This window comes from Notechis scutatus, chromosome 4 (genome assembly GCF_049901735.1).
Source record: "Notechis scutatus isolate UNSWTSFEM ecotype Mainland chromosome 4, rNotScu1.2, whole genome shotgun sequence".
Classification (NCBI taxonomy): Eukaryota; Metazoa; Chordata; class Lepidosauria; order Squamata; family Elapidae; genus Notechis; species Notechis scutatus.
Genome location: NC_142012.1, coordinates 59,267,256 through 59,293,053, shown reverse-complemented (window position 1 = coordinate 59,293,053; position 25,798 = coordinate 59,267,256). Strand labels below are relative to the sequence as shown.

Sequence of the window (25,798 nt, the reverse complement as noted above, 5' to 3'; positions counted from 1 at the left end):
TCCCACCACTGGCTGGAACCACAGCATGGCCCAAGCAGATACTGTTGGGTTACAATGCAAAATATTTTGCTGATTTCTAATCAAATGGGCGATTAAGTGAACATTGGCACAGCTTTGATATTGAGGGTTATAATTTAGCATAAAACATATCTTCGACTCTTTTTAAGGGATAACTGCATTCTCAGTGGCCTTAAGATGTTGATTGAGCGTGAAGATATGATATTTTCCCCCATCTAACTCGTTGCTAACTACACTTGTGGTTTACTGGTTAAACTAAGAGATCTTGCTTCTTTTCAAAGCCACTGATATTTTTAAGGAACGTTGGAAAACAGAGAAGAGACCAGAGGTGGTATTCAGCAGGTTCTGACCAGTTCTGGAGAACCGGTAGCAGAAATTTTGAGTAGTTCTGAGAACTGGCAAATACCACCTCTGACTGGAGATTTTACAGTATCCTTCCCCTGCCATGCCCACTAAGCCATGCCCACAGAACCGGTAGTAAAAATATTTGAACCCCACCACTGGAAGAGACCCTGTTCAGATGTAGTCTACTTCCAACATGTGATATTGCACTAATAAGAAAATTGCACCATGTTTTACTTTCGCTTCCAGGACTACTCTGTACAAACTGCTTGACCATGATAAGAAACTAAGTTGGTGGGGTATGCTGAATTGTAAAGGAAGCCTCAAAAAGATTCTTGCCTTGGTGTGAAAGTTTGGCCAGGGTCTGGCCAGTTCAACCGAGATACGCTAGAATGTCTAGCACCATGTTCCAGAAGTGGCACGCAGAGCCGTTTCCCCCGGCACGTGAGAGGTCGCCCGGAAGAGCCCCACTGCGGATGTGCGTGCGTGCCACTGCCTGACAGCTGATTGTCGGGCATCTGGCGTGCATGCACAGGGGTGCGGAGGGGGCACGTGGGAGGCGCACACACATGCACAGGGATGTGCTGCGTGCAAGGGGATCATGCATGCATGCACAGACATGCTGTGCACGAGGGGAGGATGGTGTGCACATGCACAGACGCACGGCACATGAGGAGGGAGTCGCGCACGCATGCGCAGGGGACGTGGGGGGGGGGGCAGCACTCATTGGCTTTCGGGTGCTGGCATGCGAGTGCACGCAAGCGAGCGCACATGCGCAATTATGGGCACGGGAGCCATAAAATATTAGCCACCGCTGGTCTAGGATCTAAGCTAGAATCTAGCTAGGAAACTGAGATAGTTCAGGATTTGTAATTGTATCCTTTAAAAAAAAAGAAACCATTGTTTTGCTTTTGAAAGAAACTCAACTTTTTCCAGCCCTTTTGGAGAAGCGTGCCTGTGAATTCTTCTCCTTCTATCAGTTGGTAGATTCGCAATCAAGCATATGTTATAAAGATTATTATAAGTGTTATAAAATATCTTAATATGTAAATTACGGCATGTATTGTGGACAGCCAGAGTAACAATCAGAGAGGTGTTAAACCAGGGGTGTCCAACCTTGACAACTTTAAGACTTGTGGACTTCAACTCCCAGAATTCCTCAGCCAGCAAAGCTGGCTGAGGAATTCTGGGAGTTGAAGTCCACAACTCTTAAAGTTGCCAAGGTTGGACACCCCTGTGTTAAACCATATAAAACCAGACCCACCAGTGGAAGCTAAAATCTTAAGACTACGTCCGATCTTACTTTGCCATGCTATGCGTGTGACTTCATTGGAGAAGACAGTGATGCTAGGAATGGTTAGTGGAGCAAGAAGAAGGGGCAAGGCAGGGGTGGGCTGCTGGGAGTTCTCAGGGGTTTGGGGGAGCCCCTAGCTAAGATTCTGTGCAGTTTGGAGGACCCCCAAATCCCACTCCTGGCTGGCCCCGTCCACCCCGCCCCTCCCCTCCCAGGGGTCCCCACATGACCCATTTTAGATGCTTGGGAAGGGTGAAAAATGGGCCTCCCAGAAGTTTGGGAAGGCTGAAAACGGGCCCGTTTCTGGCTTCCAGAGAGTCACCAGATCCCGGGGAGGCCATTTTCGCCCTCCCAGAGGCTCAAGGAAAACCTCTGGAGGGAAAAATGCTCTTCCCCAGCTGTGGTGCAGGAGGCCGACTAGGCCACACCCACCCACCATGGCCACGCCCACCCAGCAACCGGGCGGAGAACCCGTCGCTAACATTTTTGAAGCCTGCATCAAAGCGATACAAAGGAGAATATCCAACAAATGAAGGAAGCTGCTGTTTGACAGAGACGCATGGAGAGCACTCGCCTAACAACGTCACCAAGAGCTGAACGTGACTAAATGATTCAAAACAAATAAATAAAATCTCTGGCACCGAAAAAACAGCAACCCTGGTCTCTAAAAAAGATACTCTGACTCTGAAAAACTTCCCATTACTTGAAAAGGTAGAAATCTTCATCAGGTATGGCTATTTTCAAGCTAGACTTTGCTTTGCTTAGTAGAACATTTAATTTTTGTCCAGGAAATGAACAAGTTGGAGACAAAACTGCCGAATCTGAGGCTGTTGTTGATAGGATAAAACATCATTTGTTGGTCATTCTAAGTAAAGAAGCCGTCTTCCTGCAAATCCCTTTGTTTTTCTCATTGGCAGGTAATAAAATCTGTAGCCAGTTCCTCCTGCCTCCCTCCAGGTGTGGGCTTCAAAAGGGATAAGTACCTTGGTCCACATATTAAATGTATGGCCCAGTGGGAGGCCCATATTAAAAAAAACATATACCCGGTGGTGGGATTCAATTTTTTTTACTACTGGTTCTGTGGATGTGGCCTGGTGGGCGTGGCAGGGGAAGGATACTGCAAAATCCCCATTCCCTCCCCACCCCACTAACCTGCTTTCCAGCTCCATTCTCCTGTGCAGGGCAACAAAAGAAGATCCAGCCAATCAGCTGGGACTCGGGAGGCGGAGAATAAATGGGGACGGGCCCAGTCAGAGGTGGAATTTGCCAGTTCTCCGAACTACTCAAAATTTCCGCTACCGGTTCCCCAGAACTGGTCAGAACCTGCTGAATAACCCACCTCTGCATATATCTCATGTATAGCCAGAATCTGGAAACGACATTTAATACAGCACAATTTCTGACTGAGATCGGCATAGATGGGCCTGATTGCGGTAGATTGCAGGAGTGATACAGAAATATAATTTTATTCTATTTTACATATTTACGTATTAAATGATTGTATTTTATCCTATAACTATTGTATTTTACCCTACTCTCATTTTAAATTGTTTGTTTTGAATTTTATCAGTAACGTGTTTAAACCTGTACGTTGATATCACCTATAGACCAATCAGTCAGTCAGTCAGTCAGTCAGTCAGTCTGCCTGCCTGCCTGCCTGCCTGCCTGCCTGCCTGCCTGCCTGTCTGCCTGCCTGCCTATCTATCTATCTATCTATCTATCTATCTATCTATCTATCTATCTATCTATCTATCTATCTATCTATCTATCTTGAGCTTGTTGATCAGAAAGGTCGGCAGTTCGGTGGTTCGAATCCCTAGCACCGCATAACGGAGTGAGCTCCCGTTACTTGCCAACCAGCTTCTGCCAACCTAGCAGTTCAAAAGCACGTAAAAAATGCAAGTAGAAAAATAGGGACCCCTTTGGTGGGAAGGGAACAGCGCTCCGTGCGCCTTCAGCGTTTAGTCATATGAATATATAGGAAGCATAGAAAGGTGCCTTTGGTTTAGACAAGGCTATGAGACACATAGTTCGAAATTCCACATCACCAGAAATTTCTCTTTTGAGTAGCCATTTTTCCTACTGGTTCTGAAGGTAAGTTGGAAGTAGCTGTGCACTTTGGACTTGCTAGAAGAGCCCAACATAGTTATACAAAGAACTGACAACTCCTTCTTGGGCATGTGAGTACAGATACTCCTTGACTTACAACCATTTGTTTAATGACTGCAGTTACGACAGCACTTGAAAGAAATGATTTATGATCGTTTTCCACAGTTATGACTACTGCAGCCTTGCCATGGCCATGTGATCAAAATCCGGATGCTTGCAATTGGCCCACATCTATGACGGTTGCAATGTCCCAGGGTTCATGGTGACCTTCTGACAAGCAAAGTCAATGGGGATGCCAGATTCACTTAACCATCGTGTCACTAACCTATTAACTGGAGTGACTCACTTAACAGCTCTGGCAAGAAAGGCCGTACAACGGGGCAATGGTGATTGAAGGACTTGAAAATGTGGGATCTGTTGCAGTCGTAAGCCGAGGAGTACCTATCACTCATTAGAACAGGGGTGTCAAACTCAAGGCCTGGGGCCAGATCTAGCCCATGGTGTGTGTCATGCCCCTGTTGGAATCTGGGGTCGAGCAGCTGACAGAGAGTGGGAGTCTGGCTCCAGTGGCTGTAGAGGAAACTGGGGAAGGGCAAAGTCTGGCTGGGCATTCAGAGGAAGACCCAGGCCCATCCCCTCTTCATCCTAGGGCATGCAGGGAGGAACGGATAAGGGAACAACGTGGGTTACGGGGGTTATGGGGGAGAAAAGGGCCCTGATTCCCTTCAATTAGCTGCTGCTGGGAAAACAGGATTTTAAAAGGGCATTTGCACAGCACTTTGTTGGAAGCAAATCGTGCATTATCTTTGTTTGTCAAGTCTTATCTGGGTTCGGGTATGCTCCCAACTGTGTGTGGTTTGCAATTCCTTATCCTGCCTTGTCTCATTAATTGCTGCAGCATGATGTGTTGGTTTTTATTTCTAATTTATATGTACTTTGGGTTCTGACTGAATTTCTTCCCTTTAAAAACTGTTCTTGGGAGTTTTTTCTCCAGCCAATGATAACTGGACATTGGGAGTCAAGTTGGAGGTATTACAGGGACTTTACCTACTTTTGTGACTTTGTTGCTTTTGTGCCATGCTCTGGGTCATCACAGGGTGCTTATCTCTGGCCTGTGGGGCCACCCTGGAAACAGCGAAGGACTGGCCCGTGTTGTCTCTGCCAGTGAAAACGGAACTTGTGGGGGCTGCAGGCATCCCTCCCAAGCTCCGTTTTCACTGGCAGAGGGCTTCAGGAGGCCATCACAGACAAAACAGAGCTTGGGAGCCTGTTTTTGCTGAGAGAGTGCTCGGGCCACCACAGGCACCCCTGACATGAGTGACATGGAGCTGGCCAGTCCCCCTCTGACCCCCGAGGTCAAACACAACCCTGATGTGGCTCTCAATGAAATCAAATTCAACACTCCTGTGTTAGAAGATGTCAGCCAACAACTCAAGAGGAGCCGACAGTGACTCCCTCGTGAAACAAGGACCCTTCTTCAGACTCACCCATGAAATAGCTGGTAATTTTGCAGAGCGGGCTGCCAAAAATAAAATCCTGTAGGAGGTTGGGGATCAGGGTGAAAGGCATGCAGAAGAAGCACAGCATGAGGTCGCTGATGGCCAGTGACAGCAGGAATAAGTTGGTGACCGTCCTTATCCTCTTGTTCCTGATCAGCACTGTGATCACCAAGGTATTCCCCGCGACGCTGAGTAAAAAAATCAAGGAATAGAGGAAGATCCGTACTGTCTGGTCCAATTCTGCAAGGCAATGGGAACAATAATCAGAATCGAAAGAAGCACTGTGTGGAATAATCACATGCTGAGGCGAGGTGGCGCAAGTGGTTAGAGTGCAGCACTGCAGGCTACTTCTGCTGACTGCCGGCTGCCTGAAATTTGGCAGTTCGAATCTCACCAGGCTCAAGGTTGACTCAGCCTTCCGTCCTTCTGAGGTGGGTAAAATGAGGATCCAGATTGTTGGGTGGTGGTGGTGGTAATATACTGACTCCGTAAACTGCTTAGAGAGGGTTGTAAAGCACTGGGAAGCGGTATATAAGTGCTATTGCTATTTCTAATGTCAAAGATTCCCTCTAACACTGAGAGAGCAAGCCACTTGTATGTAAACAAAGAGAAAAAACAAAGAACTTAGAGCACTGCTGATATTACCTGCAAAAAAAAAAACAACCAAGTTCAGAAAGCATAAAGGACACCACAGTGTGTGCTGCATTACATGGGCCGCAGTGGTGCAGTGGTTAGAGTGCAGTACTGCAGGCTACTTCTGGCAACTGCCTGCAATTTGGCAGATAGAATCTCACCAGGCTCCAGGTTGACTCAGCCTTCCATCCTTCCGAGGTGGGTAAAATGAGGACACAGATTGTTGGGGGAAATAGGCCAACTCTGCAAACCACTTAGAGAGGGCTATAAAGCGGTATATAAGTCTAAGTGCTATTGCTGTGCTAAAGGGTGGAAGCACTTTCTTTCTACATCAGAGGTGTCAAACTGAATTTCTTCCAAGGCCGGATCAGCATTGTAGTTCTCCTCCATGGGCGGCCGGGGGTGGGTGGGGGAAAATCACCTCCAGCAGCACCCTGCCGGCCAAAACAGGGTGCCCCTGCACTCCGTTTTGGCTGGCAGGGTGCTGCAGGAGACCGTCCAGGCCAAAAACGGGGTGCGAAGAAGCAGTGCATGGTTTCCCCGTGCCTGATTTTTACTAGCAGAAGCACCTCAGGCCAGTCCTTTGCTATTTCCAGGCCAGCCAGATTTAAGCACCCTGTGAGGCAGATCAGGCCTTGAGCTTGACATCACTGTTCTACACGGGGGACGATATGCATGGAGAATAAGGTTCCAAGATTTAGTATGATTATGATTGTTACTAATGTTAATACAGTTGATGTGAATGCAATGAATATTATTGTAAATAATGTGATTATTATTTCCTAAAATGATTTATACCCAGACAACATACTGTTCAATTGAAATTGGAATTTCTGTATGCTATAAAATAAAATAAAAACTTATTACCAAACAAACAAAAAAAGGATCCAAGATTTCTGGGTTTAATCCTTTTAAAAAAGGGGGGTAGTTTTTCTCACAGAGACTTGAAAGCTAGAAAGAAACCAGTAAGGCAAGGCTTGCCTCCTCCATGAGTAGCTTGCTCTTAGTCCTCCTTAAGTGGGACTCCTACAATTACTTGAAGGGAAGTGTTACGTTTGGAGAATAATGGAGACCAGACATCTGATCAGTGACTTCAACTCTTTAATGACAGTAGATAGAACAGAACAGAGCAAGGCTATGGGCAGCAGTAACCCTTTTATAGGGTTGGCTGCTACCCTATTAACCAATAATATGTGCAACAAGTTCAACTAATACCCAATAAGAAGTGTCCTAATATTGGCCAATCAGGGGCTTGTTATGGACCAATCCTTGTTCGTTGTTTAAGGACCAATCAGGTGTGCAGGCTTTCAAAACCCGCTTTACATTTGGGCTTAGTTACTTTTTATTGATTCACAACAGGAAGGGTCTTTTCACATCTTTGCTCCCACCCATCATTTCTTTCTATTGCTAGTACAGTGTGTTAAGCCTGGATTCCCCAACGGGTGTTAAGGAAAACAAACTAAACAGAATGTGCAGCGAAGTCAGATAGGAAGACAGGTAAATGTGTGAGATACATTTTCTAGTTAACACGCAGTAAAAATACAGATACGCTTGTGCTATCAAAAATTATAATTTATTCCATTTAAGAATTATAGCATAGTCATTATAAACAGTCCATTAGTCAAATACCAAATTCAGTCAAGTCTTGTCGAGGATACTCTAATTGCAAAGTCCGTGTCGAATAGCCAGTGTCAGTACACATATAATAAATCTGTCCAAAACTTATCTTCTCTCGTTGAGAAATATCTTCAAAGTAATCCAACACTTCTTCTCCTCCCGATCCAGCAAGAACGCAGTCTTCAATAAGCCAGCCAGTAAGAGCCAGAGAGTGCCTTGCTGCTTATATAGTACTTTTACAGCTGCACCCTTAATTACATTCCTTTAGCTTAAAGTCACATACACTTTATGTGACAAACCATGATTCATCATTTTATTATCTTTACCCAAAACGGTTAGGGTAAAACAATGTTATCCCTAACACAGTGCATCTGCCAGAGGTCTTCAAAGTGGGCTTCAATTTTTTTTTAGCAAAGGTTCTCTGCTAGGTTGCTGGGTGGGTGTGGCCATGGTGGGTGAGGCCTAGTTGCCCTCCTGCACCATGGCAGTGGAGTTTTTGCCCTCCCCGGGCTCCGGAGGCTTTCCTTGAGCCTCCAGGAGGGGGAAAACAGCCTCCCCGGGCTCCGGAGGCTCTCTGGAAGCCAGAAACAGGCCCATTTCCGGCCTTCCCGAACTTCCGGGAGGCCATTTTTCACCCTTCCCAAGACTCCATGCATGCCCTGCCCTTACCTGAATCCAAAATGGGCTTCATGGGGACTCCTGAGAGGAGCAGGATGGGGTGGGCGAAGCCAGCCAGGGATGGAATTTGGGGGTTCTCCGAACTGCACAGAATCTTAGCTAGGGGCTCTCCCGAACCCCTGCGAACCCCCAGCAGCCCACCCCTGGGTCTTCTCCTCTCTAAACCCATGAGCGGTGTCCCCCTTCACTACGGTCTGTCTGGAAACCATCGTTAGCAGCAATGAGGTGCCAAGCACAAGGTTTTCCAGGGGTTCAAAATGAAATGATGTGAAGGGGACGGATGACATTTGGAGAGGAGAAGTCATAAGCGGAGGGTGGGGGGAGTGAAGTAGACATGCTCCAACTGATTTCTCTCCAGTTAGAAGATCCTGAGCAACCTGTGCCAGTTAGCTCAAAATAGGGAAGCATGATAAATAGAGGAAAGGGCTAATCAAGTCTCTTGCTTGATGCTGCTCTTCTACAACATCCTTTTCTGCCAGCCTGATTGGAGAAATCTTATATTTGCTCTCAGTTTTGTGTCTCTGTCCCCCAAAGAATTGGGAAAGGATGACGTTCTAAGTTAGTAGAACTGGAGGATAGCTTTTCGCTGGTAAAGTTAACAGGGGCAGTAATCTTATACAGAGGGCCACCAAAAGAGGAGGGAGTCAAGTTCAACCTATGCTCCAAAGCCCTGAAGCAGGACAAGAAGCAACGGATGGAAACTAATAAAGGAGAGAAGCAACCAAGAACTGAGGAGAAATTTTCTGACAGGGAGAACAATCAGTGGAACAATTCACTTTCAGAAGTTGTGGGTGCTCCATTACTGGAAGTTTTTAAGAAGAGATTGCACAATCATTTGTCTGAAATGATATAGAGTTTCCTGCTTCAGCAGGGGGTTGGATTAGAAGACCCCCAAACTCCCTTCCAGCCCTGTTATTCTGTTATAAACAGAATCCAGGGCAACCTCCAGACTATCTCTGGTTGCTTTCACTACCCTCTAAAATGTAGTTTAATCAGCATATGTGCTCCTTCGATTGCTTTCCATCTTCTTTGTAACATGCGCCGTGGTTTGTTTTTTTAAAGGGGTTGATTTACTAGGCTTCTAAAAGGTTATGCCTGCTTATTGCACCATGATGCAGCTAAACTTTAAAGTTTTACCATTTTTCGACTAGACGTAGCAGGAGACTAATACATAATTGCACATTTGAGTGGTGAATTCCTCCCACATACCTTTTACTGCAGCCCTCAAAAGTGTTCACTGGAATATTTGAACTTCGTTCTCTCAGATCTTTTCGATCCTGCCCTGCCACTTTTAACATTTCTGGCACCACCGGCAGTTTAATCTGAACATTAACGGGCTTTTTGCTTCTGCTTTTCCTCTTTCCCTCATCCACAAATGTCACTTTTCACACAGCCTGACTTGAAAGCCTTCATAAATTGTTTACTTTAGATTAGCTAAACCCAGCCGATGCCTTCTTTATTCTTCGAAGAGCACTCACCTTTAAAAGTCCGGGGAGAGTGGTCCAAGCAGAAAATGGTGTAATTTTCCAAGTCGAGTTCGCAGAGCAGGGCAGAGATATTAGAGCTGAGGTCAATCAGACTGCCGTTGAAGATATCCATCCTTTATTCTCCCGAAATAGGTCTGCATAATTTTCCCACTAAGCGACCATTTTTGGATAAAGGGAAGCTAGCCTTGGCAAACAGGCAGGCAGTTATCCAAAGACAGCTGTCCTACAGCCGCCCATGCAGAATGATAAGACCAAAGTAGTCTAAGGAGCATGAAGGATGGATGCTTCTTAGCAAGACATGAGAAAGCTGGAGACTGCAGAAAGAGACGCATGTGTGCACGGCATAAGTCTTTTTCCCTCCCCTCCCTGCTAGGCCCACCCCTTCCCTGTAATTGACTGTGAGGATCACAACCATCCTGGAGAATGATTACAGAATTAACCCCTTCCACCATCGAACTTGATAAACCTGGCATTTTCTTCAAGCCTCCTCCATCTCCCAGGCAATCCGTCAATTGCAGATGGAACTACCACAGATCAAGTCCTTGATAGCCCCTTTCAAGACGTGTTTTCCTCAGAAGTGCTGCCTGGAGTTCAGCTTGGACTTTCAGAGAGGCAGAATATGACAGCTTGAGGCAATTGTGTTTCCTGAGGAGGTTTTTTTTTTTTTTTTTTTTTTAAAAATTACCTTTTATCTGCCACCCGTTTCTCTGACACATGCAGAAAACCACACACCTCTTTTGGGCTTCTCGATTGTGAAAATGTTTCTTTTATTTTTTAAAAAAATGTGTCTAAATCCCCCCCCCCCTTTTTAAATTTTAAAACTTTATTGAAATTTGAAACATTAAAATACAAGTAAATCTAAAAAATAACTTTGTACAATTCACCATCTTCTCTGTCAGTACTGAAAAATCTTAGTTATATTCATACATTTCTATACATTTCTAATTAATCATGTACATATATACATATTTATATCTTATTCTAATCTATGCATTTCATATTCCTACTATCTATCCATTGGTACCAATTATCCCAAATTGAGTAATATTCGGAGTCTTCCTTATTATTTAATTCTATAGTGAGTTTGTCCATTTCTGCACAATCGAATTTTTTTTTTTGAATTACTAAACTATCTGTCAGTATAGTGGTCATTTTCCAAGATTGAGCAAGTGCAATTCTCGCTGCTGTAGTGATGTGTAAAATAAAATATTGTGTCTTTTTAGGATACTAACCCTAAATCCTCTTTTATCCAAAGGCAGTGGGCAGAAGAAATACCGCTAGAAGCCATTTTTGTTGTCACAGCTCTCTGTGCAAATTGCAGGCAGGTTTAGAGACAGGATCAGTTTTCTAAAACGACAGCACCGAGAGAAATTCCTGACCCCGGAAAGAGTATAATGAGTGCAAGTTCTGCTTTTTCAAAGAAAGCACCCAGAACTGAGGCCTGCTGCAGGAAAAAACACACCCTTCTATAGGGTATACATAGACTGTTAAGAAGAACAGTTCCAGAAATTATAACAATTTGGAAGCATTAGTTGTAGGAGCTCTCAGTTACGCTCTGGGTTTTGACAGAGAATAAACTTTGTGAGCAATTTTAAGGCAAGGGTTCTACTAATCTGAAATCTGAAATCATTGGATCTGCGACCTACATAGAAGTTGGCAAGGTGAGGGGAGTTCTCATTTGAAGCAAGGAAATGAGATGCGTGTTGAATTTTTTCCCCCCCTTCCTGTCATTTTCTTCTCAAATTCCTTGGATTTTCTTGGTGGTGGTGAGTGGGAGCATTCTTTCCTCGCTATCAGTCCACCCTCTCTTCTGCCCTTTGGGAGTGAAATCACACAAAGAAGCTTCTCCTCCTCCTCCTCCTCCTTCTTCTTCTTCTTTTTTCTGCTTCTGCTTCTTCTGCTTCTGCTTCTTCTGCTTCATCTTCATCTCCTCCTCCTTCATTTCTTCTTCTTCCTCCTCCTCCCCTTCTCCTTGTTGTCCTTCTTCTTGTTGTTGTTTTTCTCCTCCTACTCCTCCTACTCCATTTCTTCTTCCTCCCCCTCCCTCTCCTCCCTTTCTTGTTGTCCTTCTTCTCATTGTCGTCATCCTCCTCCTCCTCCTCCTCCTCCCCTATTTCTCCTCCTACTCCTCTCTAATTTATTCCTTGAAGATGCTCTTCACAGTTCATACATCCCATAAGATCTTCCCATTTGGACTTAAAGGCAAGGAAAGGGGAAAAGCAAATTTTTGTAGACGTCTCTTTCTGTAGAAAGTTCTCTGCACATGAAAAATTGAGCCAGGTGCTATTTACTCACAAATTGACTGTGTTCATTTCTTGAATAGGGTTCTTCTTGGGAACCCTTGAACTATGATCTTAAGTTTCCATGGGATTCTGGATTTCTAGAAGCTCCATTGATTTATTTTAGAGCCAGCCTTTCCTTCAGGAATGCAAGGATGGTTAGATAATGTTCCACCTATTTTTCCCCATGAGGTAGATTGGACTGAGAAAGAATGACTGGCCCAAAGTCTTCTCACAAACTTGTCTAGCTGAGTGGGACCTAGAATCTGGCTGTCCTAGTCCAACACTTAGAATCATTAAACATTCTAGTATTTAATATTAAACCATAACAGTTCTTTATTATGGTCTCAGGCCAGAATTCAGCAAGTTAACAAAATAATTGAACAGTTTGTGTTTCAGGTAATATAAAATATAAATAGACCACTGAGGTAATCAAAATGGACTGAATTTTATGAATAATACAATGAAACCTTGCCACCTTGAAGTAACAAATCATACTGCCTTGAATAATACAATGAATTTTATGAATAATACAATAAAACCTTGCCACCTTGAGGTAACAAATCATACTGCCTTGGCAAGAATAGCCAAGTGTAAAATAAGTGAAAATGTATTATATATGAGTTTGTCTTCTTCAGGAAGCTTCTTCAGCTCTGACTGTATGGTAGGGAAGAAGCTTCAGCACAGCTGAAGAAGCTTCTTGGATGAGAAGTGAAATGTCTTCAAAGAAAATCCAGAAGCCTCTTGAAAAAAGCACTTTTGGGACAACCATGACCTGGATGGTTGAGAATCTCCATAGACATCTTCCTCTGATCCCAATCCAAGCGCTAAGGTAGGTTAAAGATGTCTTTACCTGTTCAAGTTTTTTTTTAAAAAAAAGTTTTCTCTTTCCTCCTTTCTTTGTGCTGCAGTCATAATCTAACATACTTCATTGCCAGTGTGGAAACAAGATCTATTTCATCTTATTGGCACTAAAGGATCCTGACGTAAATCTTTTTCTTTTTGGTTGCTGGACATTTTGACTTGACTATAGAAAAAAGAGACGCGGTGGCTCAGTGGCTAAGATGCTGAGCTTGTCGATCAGAAAGGTCGGCAGTTTGGCGGTTCGAATCCCTAGCGCCGCGTAACAGAGTGAGCTCCCATTACTTTGAACCTAGCAGTTCAAAAGCATGTAAAAATGCAAGTAGAAAAATAGGGACCACTTTGGTGGGAAGGTAACAGCGTTCTGTGCGCCTTTGGCATTTAGTCATACCGGCCACATGACCTTGGAGATGTCTTCAGACAGCGCTGGCTCTTCGGCTTTGTAACAGAGATGAGCACTGCCCCCTAGAGCCGGAAATGACTAGCATGTATATGTATGTGCGAGGGGAAACTTTACCTTTTATAGAAAAGTAGAGATTTCTAGCTTCTTCAGTGGCTCACAAAGTACCTCTCTAGTGGTCTAAGGCTCTCAAATTCGCTGTTTCTTAAACACAGTTTTAGCATTCTTGTGAAAAAGTTCTTTTGTAATGCAAAAACAAACCAACAAATCATAAACTGAGGAAGAAAAGTGGGATTTGCCAACTCTGCTGCAGATTTGGTTTTTAAGGACTGCATTCTGTTTTTCCAGTATTGAGAGGGTTGATGGTGGCTGTAATTTTGTACTCATTATTGGGGAAAACAGGTAACGTTTCATTTATCTGCTTTTCATTATTTTATTCCAATTATCAGATTTAGATATTTGGCAGACTCTGGTGCCTTCAACACGGAAAATACAGGACAATTTTTTTAAAAAAGAGAGATATAGTACTTCCAATTGTAATTCTAAATTAAATCAGTGGTCTGTCATAGTCATGCTATTGACCAGAGGTTAATTGAATTTAAAATTGGTTTCTTGGCCTGATGGAATTACAGGAAAGCTATACCTCTGAGGAACAGCACATCCAAAGTGTGGGATCTGTTTCCCAGAAAGGCTGACCCTCAGCTCCTGTACCCTGCACCTCAAATAGGGCAGGATCCTTCAGCAAGCCTTCCATAACCGATCAGATTGGATGGCCAGAATCACATCTGGCAAGTTGGTCTTATCTCTTGGTTAGTTCTAGCCCATTTTGGCTTCTTCACAAGGTACTTATCCTCACTTTTCTCTTGGAGCATTAATCAAGGTTGGAACTCACTAGTTATCAGTCAGTTTCTTCCTTCCACTTTACTCAGTTCAAGGGGCATGATGGCTCAGTGGTTAAGATGATGAGCTTGTCAGCTGGAAAGCCGACAGCCCGAGTTTAAGACCCGAGCGCCGTGCGATGGAGTGAGTTCCCATCATTTGCCTCAGCTCCTATCCACCTAGCAGTTTGAGAGTATGCAAATGCTAGCAGATAAATAGGTACCACTTTAGTGGGAAAGTAACGGCACTCTCTGTTTTGCCACACACTCTGCACTGCAGCGTGATGTCCTGCTGGCCACATGACTGTGGAAATATCTTTGGATAGCATTGGCTTAATGGCTTAAAGAAACGGGGATGCGCCATGCCCCTGGAAGTCCGCTACAACTAGCATAGTAAAACCTGCGGGGACTCCTTTACATTTGATTTAATTCAGTGACCCATCAGCCAGGCTATTTTTTTGGGATGTGGCTTTTAAAACAGCCTGAGACCCATCTTCAGAAAGAGTCTGAAGACATGGATCTCTTCTTCTTCTGATCCTATTCTAATCCCACCTCATTGGAAAGCCCAGAATAACATAATTGGAAGGGACCTTGAAGGTCTTCTAGTCCACACCCTTGCTCAAACAGGAGACCCTATACCATTCTGGACAAATGGCTATTCAGTCTCTTCTTAAAAATCTCCAATGGTGGAGAACCCACAACTTCTGGAGGCAGGCCATTTTACTGATTAATTGTTCTAACTGTTAGGAAGTTTCTTCTTAGTTCCTAACTTATACAAAGGACAACAGTTGAAGATTATTCCTTCTGCTTTGAAAGGAGCGGATTCAAAGTCAGTGGAATCCATAATCTATAAATTGCATTCCCTAATTGTCCTACTGTCAACTAAAAAAATACTTTTTTTGGTCTTTTTAGTTGCCAGCAGAAAGGGGGGTGGGGAATTAGTGCATTCCTTAAATGCTTCAGATAATTGCTAGGCAGCCAAAGCTGTTGGTGCGCAAGATTATTACTGGAGAGCATGATTGATGACTTTTGGCTATGGATGTGTCTCATTGGAGAATATACATACAGGGGTTGGGAGGAAGACCAGGGTCAAGGGTTAAATGAATGATGTGTCTTAGAGTTGACTGCACCCAGGTAACGCCAACATGGTCACTCCTAATAAATCATATTTTTTTTTACTCTGAGGGATACGGCTAGAGACGTATGATTTGAATGGGGGTGTATTGTTGGAGCCTTGACACCTACATTAAAACTGCAAGGACAGTGCAATCTTAGCTATGGAGGCAAAATAGGGCCCAGGGATTTCCAGGTATGTCTACCTGATTACAGTTCTTCATTTGATAAGCAGGCAAAATTAGCCTAGATAAAAATTAAAGAGTCTCTCTACAACTTGACTTATCACAGAAAAGAAATAGTGACCAAAAGGCAGGGTTGTTCACCAATGTTCAGGTTTGGTGGATTCTTTCTCTGCCACCCAGCAAAGCTGAGATCCTTTGAGCATATCTGCATCAAAGCTGTAAATTTTATCAGATTAATTAATAAATTAAGACAGTGAAGCATGCATTTGGCTTTGGGCAGGGGGAAATCATCTTGACAATTAGATGTGGGTCATCATTGATTACACTGATAACATGAGAGGCTTAAGAGGCACCTGCATTAATTAAGCTTTTGATAATATGCAAATGTATTTAAACATCACTGATTAAAGACTATAATCAACCAAAGGGCTTTTAAAGAGCCTCGGTGGTTCAGGGGTTAGAGTGCAGTACTGCAGGCCACTTCTGCTGACTGCTGGCTGCCTGCAATTTGGCAGTTCAAATCCCACCAGGCTCAAGGTTCTTCCATCCTTCTGAGGTGGGTAAAATGAGGACCCAGATTGTTGGGGGCAATAGGCTGACTCTGTAAAATTACTTAGAGAGGGCTTAAAGTACTATATAGCGGTATATAAGTCTAAGTGCTATTGCTATTAAATTGAATCTCTTAATGACTGCCCTATTCCTTGTACAGGAAAATATGATGGAAGCAAAGAGATACAATGAGAAATTTCTCATCCCATATTAGTCTAAAGCAGGGCTCCCCAAACTTGGCAACTTTCAGACTTGTGGATTACGTGCTGCCTGGGGAATTCTAGGAGTTGTAGTCACAAATCTGAAAGTTGTCAAGTTTGGAGAGCCCTGATCTAAAGAGAAACCATTCCACATTCTTAAAACCAAACTGTACCAAGAAGTTATCTGAAATAGTTTATGTAATTGCCTGTGTGTGTTTTCAGAGCATCATCAGTCGTTTTCCTTTCATAGAGGCATGCAGTTCTCCTGTTCTATGGTGGTGCGACTATGATTATTATTTATCATTTATTTCTTAGATTGATTACCTGCCTTTCCTCCAGAAATCCAAGACAACTTCCAATTGATTGATTGATTGATTGATTAACTTTATATGCTACACTTCTCATGGTCAATGTCTCTGGTTTATCAAAGCAGTGCCGGTCAATGTCAGGTTAATGTCAATGTCAAGTCAATGTCACATTAATGTCAAGTCAATGTTGGTGTCAATGTCATGTCAGTGTCAATGTCAATGTAATATTAATGTTGATGCCAATGTGTTGTCAATGTCCCACTAATGTCAACGTCATGTAATGTCAAAGTAATATCAATGTCAACATCATATCAATGTCATTGTCAGCATCATGTTAATATCCATGTCAATGTCATGTCAATGTCAGTGTCTTGTCCAAGCACTCCTCCTTCCATTCCTTCCTTCCTCCATAACAACAATCCAGGGAAGTAGGAATTGCCTCCAAGTCACACTAGGATTTTCCATGGCAGAGGGTGGACTATCTTGAATTTGGGATTCCTTTCTCCTGATTCAGTATTGCAACCATTAACAGCAGTTATATATTTTATTGACATTGATTGTTCCCTGAAAGGTTCTTGTTGATGAATCATGGCAATAGTTATCAGCCGAACTAAGGAGACCAGACCATGAAATCAACTCTTCAGGAAGGCTAAAATGACTTTAATTGATTAATAAAAAGCAAGGAAACCCCTCCCCCCCGAATAACAGAATCTTGCAAATTGGTTTACAGATAACAGATAATCAGAGTTGGAAGGGACCTTATAGGTCATCTAGTCCAACCCCCCACCCAAACGGGAGACCCTACACCAGGGGTGTCCAACCTTGGCAACTTTAAGACTTGTGGACCAACTCCCAGAATTCCTCAGCCAGCTTTGCTGGCTGAGGAATTCTGGGAGTTGAAGTCCACAAGTCTTAAAGTTGCCAAGGTTGGACACCCCTGCCCTACACCATTTCTGACAAATGGGAGTCCAATCTCTTCTTGAAGGTCTCAAGTGATGGTGCTTCCACAACTTCCGAAGGCAAGCTGTTCCATTGGTTGATTGTTCTCACTGTCAGAAAGTTTATGTTTATTTCCAGGTTGAATCTCTCCTTGATCAGTTTCCATCCATTATTCCTTGTCTGGCCTACAGGCACTTTAGAAATTTAGAAAATAGCTTGACTCCTTCCTCTCTCTCTGGCAGCCCCTCAAATATGCAATCATGTCTCCCCTGGTCCTTCTCTTCACTAGACTAGCCATGCCCAGTTCCTGCAACCGTTCATCATATGTTTTAGTCTCCAGTCCCCTAATCATCCTGGTTGCTCTTCTCTGTACTTTTTCTAGAGTCTCAACATCTTTTTTATAGTTTGTGCTGAATCACCACCTTATTTTTCTTACAGTTCAATGAACCAGAGAACGGTCTGTCTAAGCCAGTTTTGAATGTTACTTTGCACTTTAAACATGCTTTTGTGGGGTCCTTGATGCTCTCTGAGCTCGGTTGTTTTCTTGAAGACATTTCATTACCAAACTAGGGAACATCATCAGTGCTGGACGTGAGGTTTGTTGCCTGTTTATATGCAAGTGGCTTTTCCTATCGGTGTTGGTGGGAGTGTTCTTGGTAGTTCAATGAGCATGTGGAAGAGCAACAAGCACAATTAAGGGACTCGAAGTTCAATCATATGATGAACAGGAATTGGGTTTTGTCTAGTCTGACAAAGAGAAGGACTAGGGATGACATGATAGCAGTCCTCCAATTTTTGAGGAGCTGTCACAGAAAAGAGTGGGTCAACTTTGTTGACGACCCTCATTCTGTCAAGGACCTCGGAGTACTCATAACTAATGACCTAAATGCAAGGACTCACTGCAACAACATTGCCAAAAAAAAGCTTCAAGAGTTGTAAATATAATCTTAAGAAGTTTATCCTCTGGTAATACTGAATTACTAACTAGGGCATACAAAACCTTTGCTAGATCAATACTTGAATACAGCTTGGCTGTCTGGAATCCTCCAATTTTTGAGGAGCTGTCACAGAAAAGAGTGGGTCAACTTTGTTGACGACACTGTATATTGGACATTAATACAATTGAGCGTGTCCAGAAGTATTTCACGAGAAGAGTATTATACTCCTCTGTTTGCAACAGAATACCCTACACCACCAGGCTTGAGATTTTGAATTTGGACAACCTAGAACAGGGGTGGGCAAACTTTTTGGCTTGGGGGCCTCATTGACTTTTAAAATTTGACAGACGGGCCTGGTCAGCACAAGATACGATACATATAAAAAACTGCAAAATCTCCGCAAAATCAAGTCACTGCGCCTAATGTGCCACCTTGTGTCAAAATGCCTGTCATTACAAGTCAAAATCAAATGAATGCAATCATTCAATCATTCACATCAAAACTTAATTCTGTACCAATCTTCGGCGGGCCGGATTAAAAAGACCAATGGGCCGGATGTGGCCCGCGGGCCATAGTTTGCCCACCCCTGACCTAGAACTACGCCACCTATGGTTTGACTTACATAGTTTATAAAATAATCTGCTTTAATGTACTACCAATCAATGACTTTTTCACCTTCAACTGCAACAATACAAGAGCACACAATAGATATAAACTTAATGTACACCACTTCAAACTTGATTGCAAATACGACTTCAGCAACAGAGTGGTCAATGCCTGGGACACACTACCTGACTCTGTTGTCACATCCCTAAACCCCCAACTCCTTTTCCCTCAAAACTATCCACTATTGACCTCACCTCCTTCCTAAGAGGTCTGTTAGGGGCATGCATAAGTACACAATTGTGCCTAGCGTTCCCTGTCCTATTGTCCCCAGTTATTCCTACCCATTTCCTGTATTTATATTTATGTTTATTATTTTGTAAGTTATTGACAAATAGATAAATCAACCTATTCTCCAAAGCACCAGAGGGCAAGATAAGAAGCAATGAATGGAAATCTATAAAGGATGGTTCCAACCTGGAACTAAGGAGAAATTTTATACCAATGAGAACAATTAATCAGTAGAACAGCTTGCCTCCATCACTGGAGGTTTTAAAGAAGAAACTGGACAGCCGTTTGTCTGGAATGGTATAGGAAGTCCTGCCTGAACAAGGGTTTGGACTAGAAGACCTCCAAGGTCCCTTTCAACCTGGTTATTCTAAATTTGGCTATTTTCCCCATTTTTCTCCATTTTCTGGACGTCTTGTTAGTTCTAAGCTTGAATGTTTCTATGATTAGGAATAAAACAAAAATGAAATTAGTCTAAATTATTTTCACATAACCTCATCAAAGAGGCTTATCCGCCATCTGTCGAGAACAAAAGTTTCCAGTCTCACTAAGGATGAATATTGTAGATTAGGCTATCAGATTTCTCTGCAATGCTTTGTCTACATTATCCTTAAGAAAATGCATTTTGGAGGGGAATGGCGCAAAGTAATCTGGACAATGTCTTCTGTTTATAGAGCATTATGTCCTGCAGAGAATAAGTGGGGCTGGAAAGATACACACGTTATATTCCTTCTCATTTGTTCAGATTTCCTTTGTATTTGGACAGTTTTTAAAAGTATATTTGAAAATCACATTTAAAAAAAACGTGATGGATACATTGCTCAAGGACAACAGAGTTAGGAATCAAGGAGATATTTCACCTTTTCCCACAGGAGATCCTTTACAAAATGGTTATTAGCACTAGTAATAGACTTATATACTGCTTCGCAGTGCCCTTTCTAAGCGATTTACAGCCTATTGTCCCCAATAATCTGGGTCCCCATTTTACTCAACTCAGAAGGATGAAAGGCCGAGTCAACCTTGAACCGGTGAGGATTGAATTCCTGGCAATGGGCAGAGTCAGCCTGCAATACTGTATTCTTTTTTAAATATTTTTTTAAAATTTTATTTAACAAACATTTCATCTTTTCTTTGTACAGTGTGTCATCTGGGTACAAATATCTTGTGCATACTATTTGTGGTTAATACAATTTCTTTACTATAACAACAACAATTACATTACATTCTTATTTTGAATAATATATCTTATCATTGCAACCATCCCTTTCTTAACTCCTTCCCCTTTATATTCATATATGTTCTATACATATATCTTCTATGTTCATACATTTAATTTCTAATTTCTATTTTTCTTTTCCAACCCTTGATAAAATGATTCCCATATCGTATAATATTCAATTTGTTCTTTTCCTTTAATTGCCAGTGTTAACCTATTCATTTCTGCACATTCTAATATTTTCCTAATCACATTTTCTTCTATCGGAATCTTTTCAGTTTTGAGCAAATAGTATTCTAGTTGCAGTTACTACATGAATAATTAAATGTCTTTTCTTTACTATAACCTTCAAGTATCATCCCTAACAAAAATATTTCAGGTTTTAGGTCTATATGTTTTTTTATCATCTTTTCCAACTACATGTGTATTTTTGTCCAATATCTCTTAGCTTCAGTACATGTCCACCACATGTGGTAATATGTTCCAGGTGTCTGGTTGCATTTCCAACATTTAGTTTATTTATCTTTAAACATCTTTGCCAGTCTTTCCGGCGCAAAATGCCATCTATAAATCATCTTATATAAATTTTATTTGTATGCTGTTGACGTTGTTAATTTATAATTTCTGTCCCAGAGTTTCTGCCATTTATCTAATTCTATCGCATAGCCAAAATTGTTTGCCAATGCTATCATCATCTCCTTCACTTGTTCTGCTTCCAGTTTAATATCCAATATGTAATTATACAATTTTTATCAGTTTTTCTTCTGTTCCTGTTAATATTTTATCCAATTATGCCAGTTCTTTATAAAAACCCTCTGTTTTCACATCTTTTTTCATATCTAGAATGTATTTGCATATATGAATACCAAACCATATCAAACCCTTGTTCATTTAATTCTTGTTTCATGCCTGCATTACTATATTCTAACCACCGCAACACCATGGCTCCTATTAGATGCAAAGATTTTGTTCTTCACCCGTTCATCAAAGATGTCTTGGCGTTAGAGAATCCGGACAAAATCCTAACAGAGAGTTTCCAGTAATATTAGCAAAATAGAGTAGGGAGCCTACTGCAAGATTAAAAAGTCAAGCAAAAAAGTCAAATAGCAATGAAGGAAGGCAATACATTCCTAGGCTGCATTAACAGAAGGACAGAATCAAGATCACATGAAGTTTAGTACCACCAAAAACTGCCTTGGTAAGACCAAACTTGGAATACTGGATCCAGTTTTGGACACCAAGATAGAAAAAAAGATGTTGAGATTCTAGAAAGAACGTGTCATGTCTCTGTTGGAATCTGATTCCGAGGGGGAGGCCGAGCAGCTGACAGGGAGTGGGAGTGTGGCTCCCGGTGGTTGTGGAAGAAACTGTGACCATGGAGATGCGGCAACGGTTATATAAGTATGAAAAAGCTCTACAGTCACTTTTTTCAGTGCCATGGTAACTTCAAACAGTCACTAAATGAACATTTGAAAGTTGCAGACTAATCTGTGCATAGCAGCCATTGTTTTTTCCAGGCATTTGAACTTTTGAGTTGGCTTTTTTGGAGGCGTTCTTTAAATTAGTGATTTCCATGTAGTGTTAGATGACATGTCCTATACGAGGGATGATAAAATACATATTTTTTAAAAAGGATGGTCTAAGCTAGGGTTATCTCTTCTGGCAGAACAATCAGGTTCAATATTTAGTGCCTTGAGATGTTATAGATCTAGTCAGTCTTCCTGAATCAATCGCTCTATACCTTTCCTTTCCTTTCCTTTCCTTCCCTTTCCTTTTCTTTCCCTTCCTTCTTCTTTCCCTTCCTTCCCTCCTTCCTTCCTTTCCTTTCCTTCCCCTTCCTTCCTTCTTTCTTTTCCATTCCTTCCCTTTCCTTCCTTCTTCCTTTCCTTTCCTTCCTTCCTTTCCTTCCTTCTTTCCTTTCCTTCTCCCTCCTTCCCTTCCCCTTCCTTCCTTCTTTCCTTTCCTTTCCTTCCCCTTCGTTCCTTCCTCCTGTCCTACTTATGTTTCCTTTCCTTCTTCCTTCCTTTCCTTTTCTTCCCTTCCTTCTTTCCTTTCCTTCCCCTTCCCCTTCCTTCCTTCTCTTCTTTCCTTTCCTTCTCCTTCCTTCCTTCTTCCTTTCCTTCCTTCCTTCCTCCTTTTCCTTTCCTTTCCTTTCCTTCCATCCTTCCTTCCCTTCCTTCCTTCCTTCCTTCCTTCCTTCCTTCCTTCCTTCCTTCCTTCCTTCCTTCCTTCCTTCCTTCCTTCCTTCCTTCCTTCCTTCCTTCCTTCCTTCCTCTCCCACTGCAGTCTGTAAGTCTTCACTGACCTAAGGGGAAGAAAAGCAGAAATCCAACTTTCTAAAGTTCTTAAGAAGCCTTTCAATCAGTCTGACTGCCTTCTATTTTATGCCACATTCAATTCTTCCCATATTTTCAGCCGGTAAACCACCTTGAGGGGGGAGGGGGGGAGCTTTGGCAGAACATGGATCTTAAAATAAACATTAAATAAACAAAACAGGGATGACTGAGCAAATGGATCCAGAATCATTTCCAAGATATGCATTTATGGGAGGAAAATGTCACCGGGCTAAATGCTTATTAGAAGATACAGCTCAAAGAGGCAGTAAAAACAGAACTCCAATTTGGGAATGAAACTTTTGAGATTCTGTGAGCAGCAAAGCTTCTCATTTTTTTTTCTGGCTAAGTATAGCTCAGCCATGAAGAGGACAGAATGCAAAAAGTGCGCCCTGTACAGCCTAAAGAGAATACAGAATAACAGAGTTGGAAAGGGTCTTAGAGGTCTTCTCGTCTAACTCCTTCCTCAAGCAGGAGATCCTATACCAGGGATCTCCAAACTTGACAGCTTCAAGACTTGTGGACTTCAACTCCCAGAATTCCTCCTCCAGTCAGGTTAGCTCAGGAAATCTGGGAGTTGAAGTCCACCAGTCATGTTTGAAGACCCTTGCCCTACACCTTTCCAGACAAATGATTATTCAATCTCTTCTTGAAAACCTTCAGGGGTGGAGCACCCACAACTTCTAGAGGCAAGCTGTTCTACTGGTTAAGTGTCCTCACTGAGAGGAAATTTCTCCTTACTTCTAGGCTGGATCTCTCCTTAGTTACATCCGTTATTTCTTGTCCTGCCCTCAAGTCTTTGGAGAATAAACCAACTCCCTCTTTCCTGTAACCAGCCCGTCAAATATTGGAAGATTGCTAACATGTCACCCCTAGTCCTTCTCAATGTTAAAATCAAGGCCTGTGGATCAGATCTGGCGTGCCAGAGGCTTAGGCCCTGGAAACAGCAAAGGACCAGCCTGTGGTACCTCTGCCATCAAAAACAGAACTCAGTTTTGCTGGCAGAGGGTTGCAGGAGGCCGTCGTAGCTGAAAAGCTTGGAAGCCCATTTTCATTAGCAGAGTGCTTGGGCCACCACAGACGCCCCTGACACAAGTGAGCTGGCCACATCCACCCTGGCCCCCCGAGGTCAAACACAACCCTGTTGCGGCCCTCAGTGAAATCAACTTTGACACCCCTGGACTAAACATATCCAGTAAACCCAAACCTGAACAGAACAGGTGGGTTAGTAGTTTCTTAGCTCATTTTGGTCCCCAGCCCTTAAGAGTTCTAAAACACATGTGTGCAGAGACCAAACCTTCACATCGATAGTCAGAGAAAGACTATGGCCTCTCAGGCATTGGCTAGGATGTTCCCTAATAGACCAGCAAATGGTTGGAAATGAAATTAAGAACAGGGAACCTATTTTCATATGTGGTGGACATGCCCCCAGCTAAAAAATATTGGTTTAAAATTAGGAACTGGTTGGAGGAAATTGCAAAACAGATAATTGAATTGAGACCAGAGAGACATTCCTATTGGGTATATTAAGAAATAAAATGTGTAAGAAATTCCAATATATTATATTACATATAATAACTGCAACAAGAATAGCTTTTGCCCAGAATTGGAAAAGTGACAGCATTCCCTCCAATATTATGATAATAAAAAAAGGTTTTAGAGTGTGTAGAAATGGATAGGCTTTCAATGGAAATGAAGGAGAGAGAAGAGACAGAGTACTATGAAATTTGGAATTTATGGTATAATTGGCTGCAAGGTAGACACAAAATAGAGAGATGAATGAAAAGTTACGGTGAGATGAAATAATATGGTATGACTAAGCACAACTATGTATAATTATGTATAAATAAATAAATAACTATGTAAATATATGAAAATAAGATATAAATTGAATGTAAAAGAATGTAGTAATATTCTACATACTTAAGAATGTGTCAAAGTGAGCGAACGCTACTACAAATATGCTGCAATGAATGGAAATATGTTTTTAATTGTTTTTAATTGTAGAATTTGTTTAATAAAGATTATTAATTTTTTTTTAAAAAGAGTTCTAAAACACAGGTGTTGAACATCGATAGTCAAAGAAAGACTATGGCCTCTCAGACATTTGTGGAAGCCCAATCATGCTTCCACAGCTACACTGTGGAAATTGAAAAAGAAACTAATTGTGATATTATGGTGCCACAATGCTCTGGAAAGCAATCTTTCTAAGAAGGTGACTCTCCCCCAGCTCTGTTTAGTTCAACCTTGTGCTTCAAGTGTTTCTATTTTTTGAATTTACTTTTCAGCTGCTTCTAATTCCCCCTGAAATGTCAGCTTGAGTATTAGATTTATGATGGGGGGTGTCTGGTAAATCTTGGTTGCAGGAATAAATATTTGTCTTGATTATGGTGTTTGACCTCTCAGACATTTGTGGAAGTTCTTCCCCTAACTACACTGGAAATTGAGGGGTGGGGTGGGGTGGGGAAGCTGATTATGATGTCACTGTGCTGTAAAACAAATGGTAATGTATGCGTTCTATAGGCAGAAGGACAGTAGATTTGTCTGTAAAGAAAGAAACATTAAAAAAGAGTTGAGCAATGAAAGATCCTGGAGCTGTAATTGGCCATTAATGGCGATTAGAGCTCTGAAATCGTGACTTTCTGTTCAGAAACTTGGCGTCTTGCTCTTGAAAAAGGCTGAGGATTTTTAAACAAAAAAAAAAAAAAACCTCTTCATAGTTGCTTAGCCTTTAATAAACCATGGAATTATGTATTGGTCTTAGTGTTATAGAAGAAAGGGACGTTCTCAAATGGGTTCCACAGTGAAAGTTTTGTGGTGGCCAACACTCCCTGGTCATGAAGAGCCTTCAGTTAATCATGTAGACCAGTGGCCCCCAACCTTTTTTGTACCATGGCCCGGTACTGGCATCGCAAAATGATCCACGGACCGGTACCGGCATCAGCACGCACGACTAGGCAAGGCAAGCTGAGCGACCGGCCAGCCAGCCGTCCCCCGCTTCTCCCCGCCACCTTCAACTCCTCCTTTGTAC

At 42.3% G+C, this 25,798-nt stretch overlaps 1 protein-coding gene across 1 annotated transcript in view; it reads right to left on the bottom strand.

Annotated features, from left to right (window-relative positions):
• The window catches only part of CCKAR (cholecystokinin A receptor), a 28,652-nt gene extending 18,683 nt beyond the window's left edge, over nucleotides 1-9,969 (bottom strand). Inside the window, exons 1-2 of the mRNA XM_026687713.2 lie at nucleotides 9,669-9,969; nucleotides 5,251-5,502 (exon numbers count right to left, since the gene is read on the bottom strand). Of these exons, the coding sequence (XP_026543498.2) occupies nucleotides 5,251-5,502; nucleotides 9,669-9,789 (373 nt within the window). The 5' untranslated portion in view covers nucleotides 9,790-9,969. The remainder of the gene's footprint in view (nucleotides 1-5,250; nucleotides 5,503-9,668) is intronic.
• Between the last annotated feature and the right edge of the window lie 15,829 nt (nucleotides 9,970-25,798).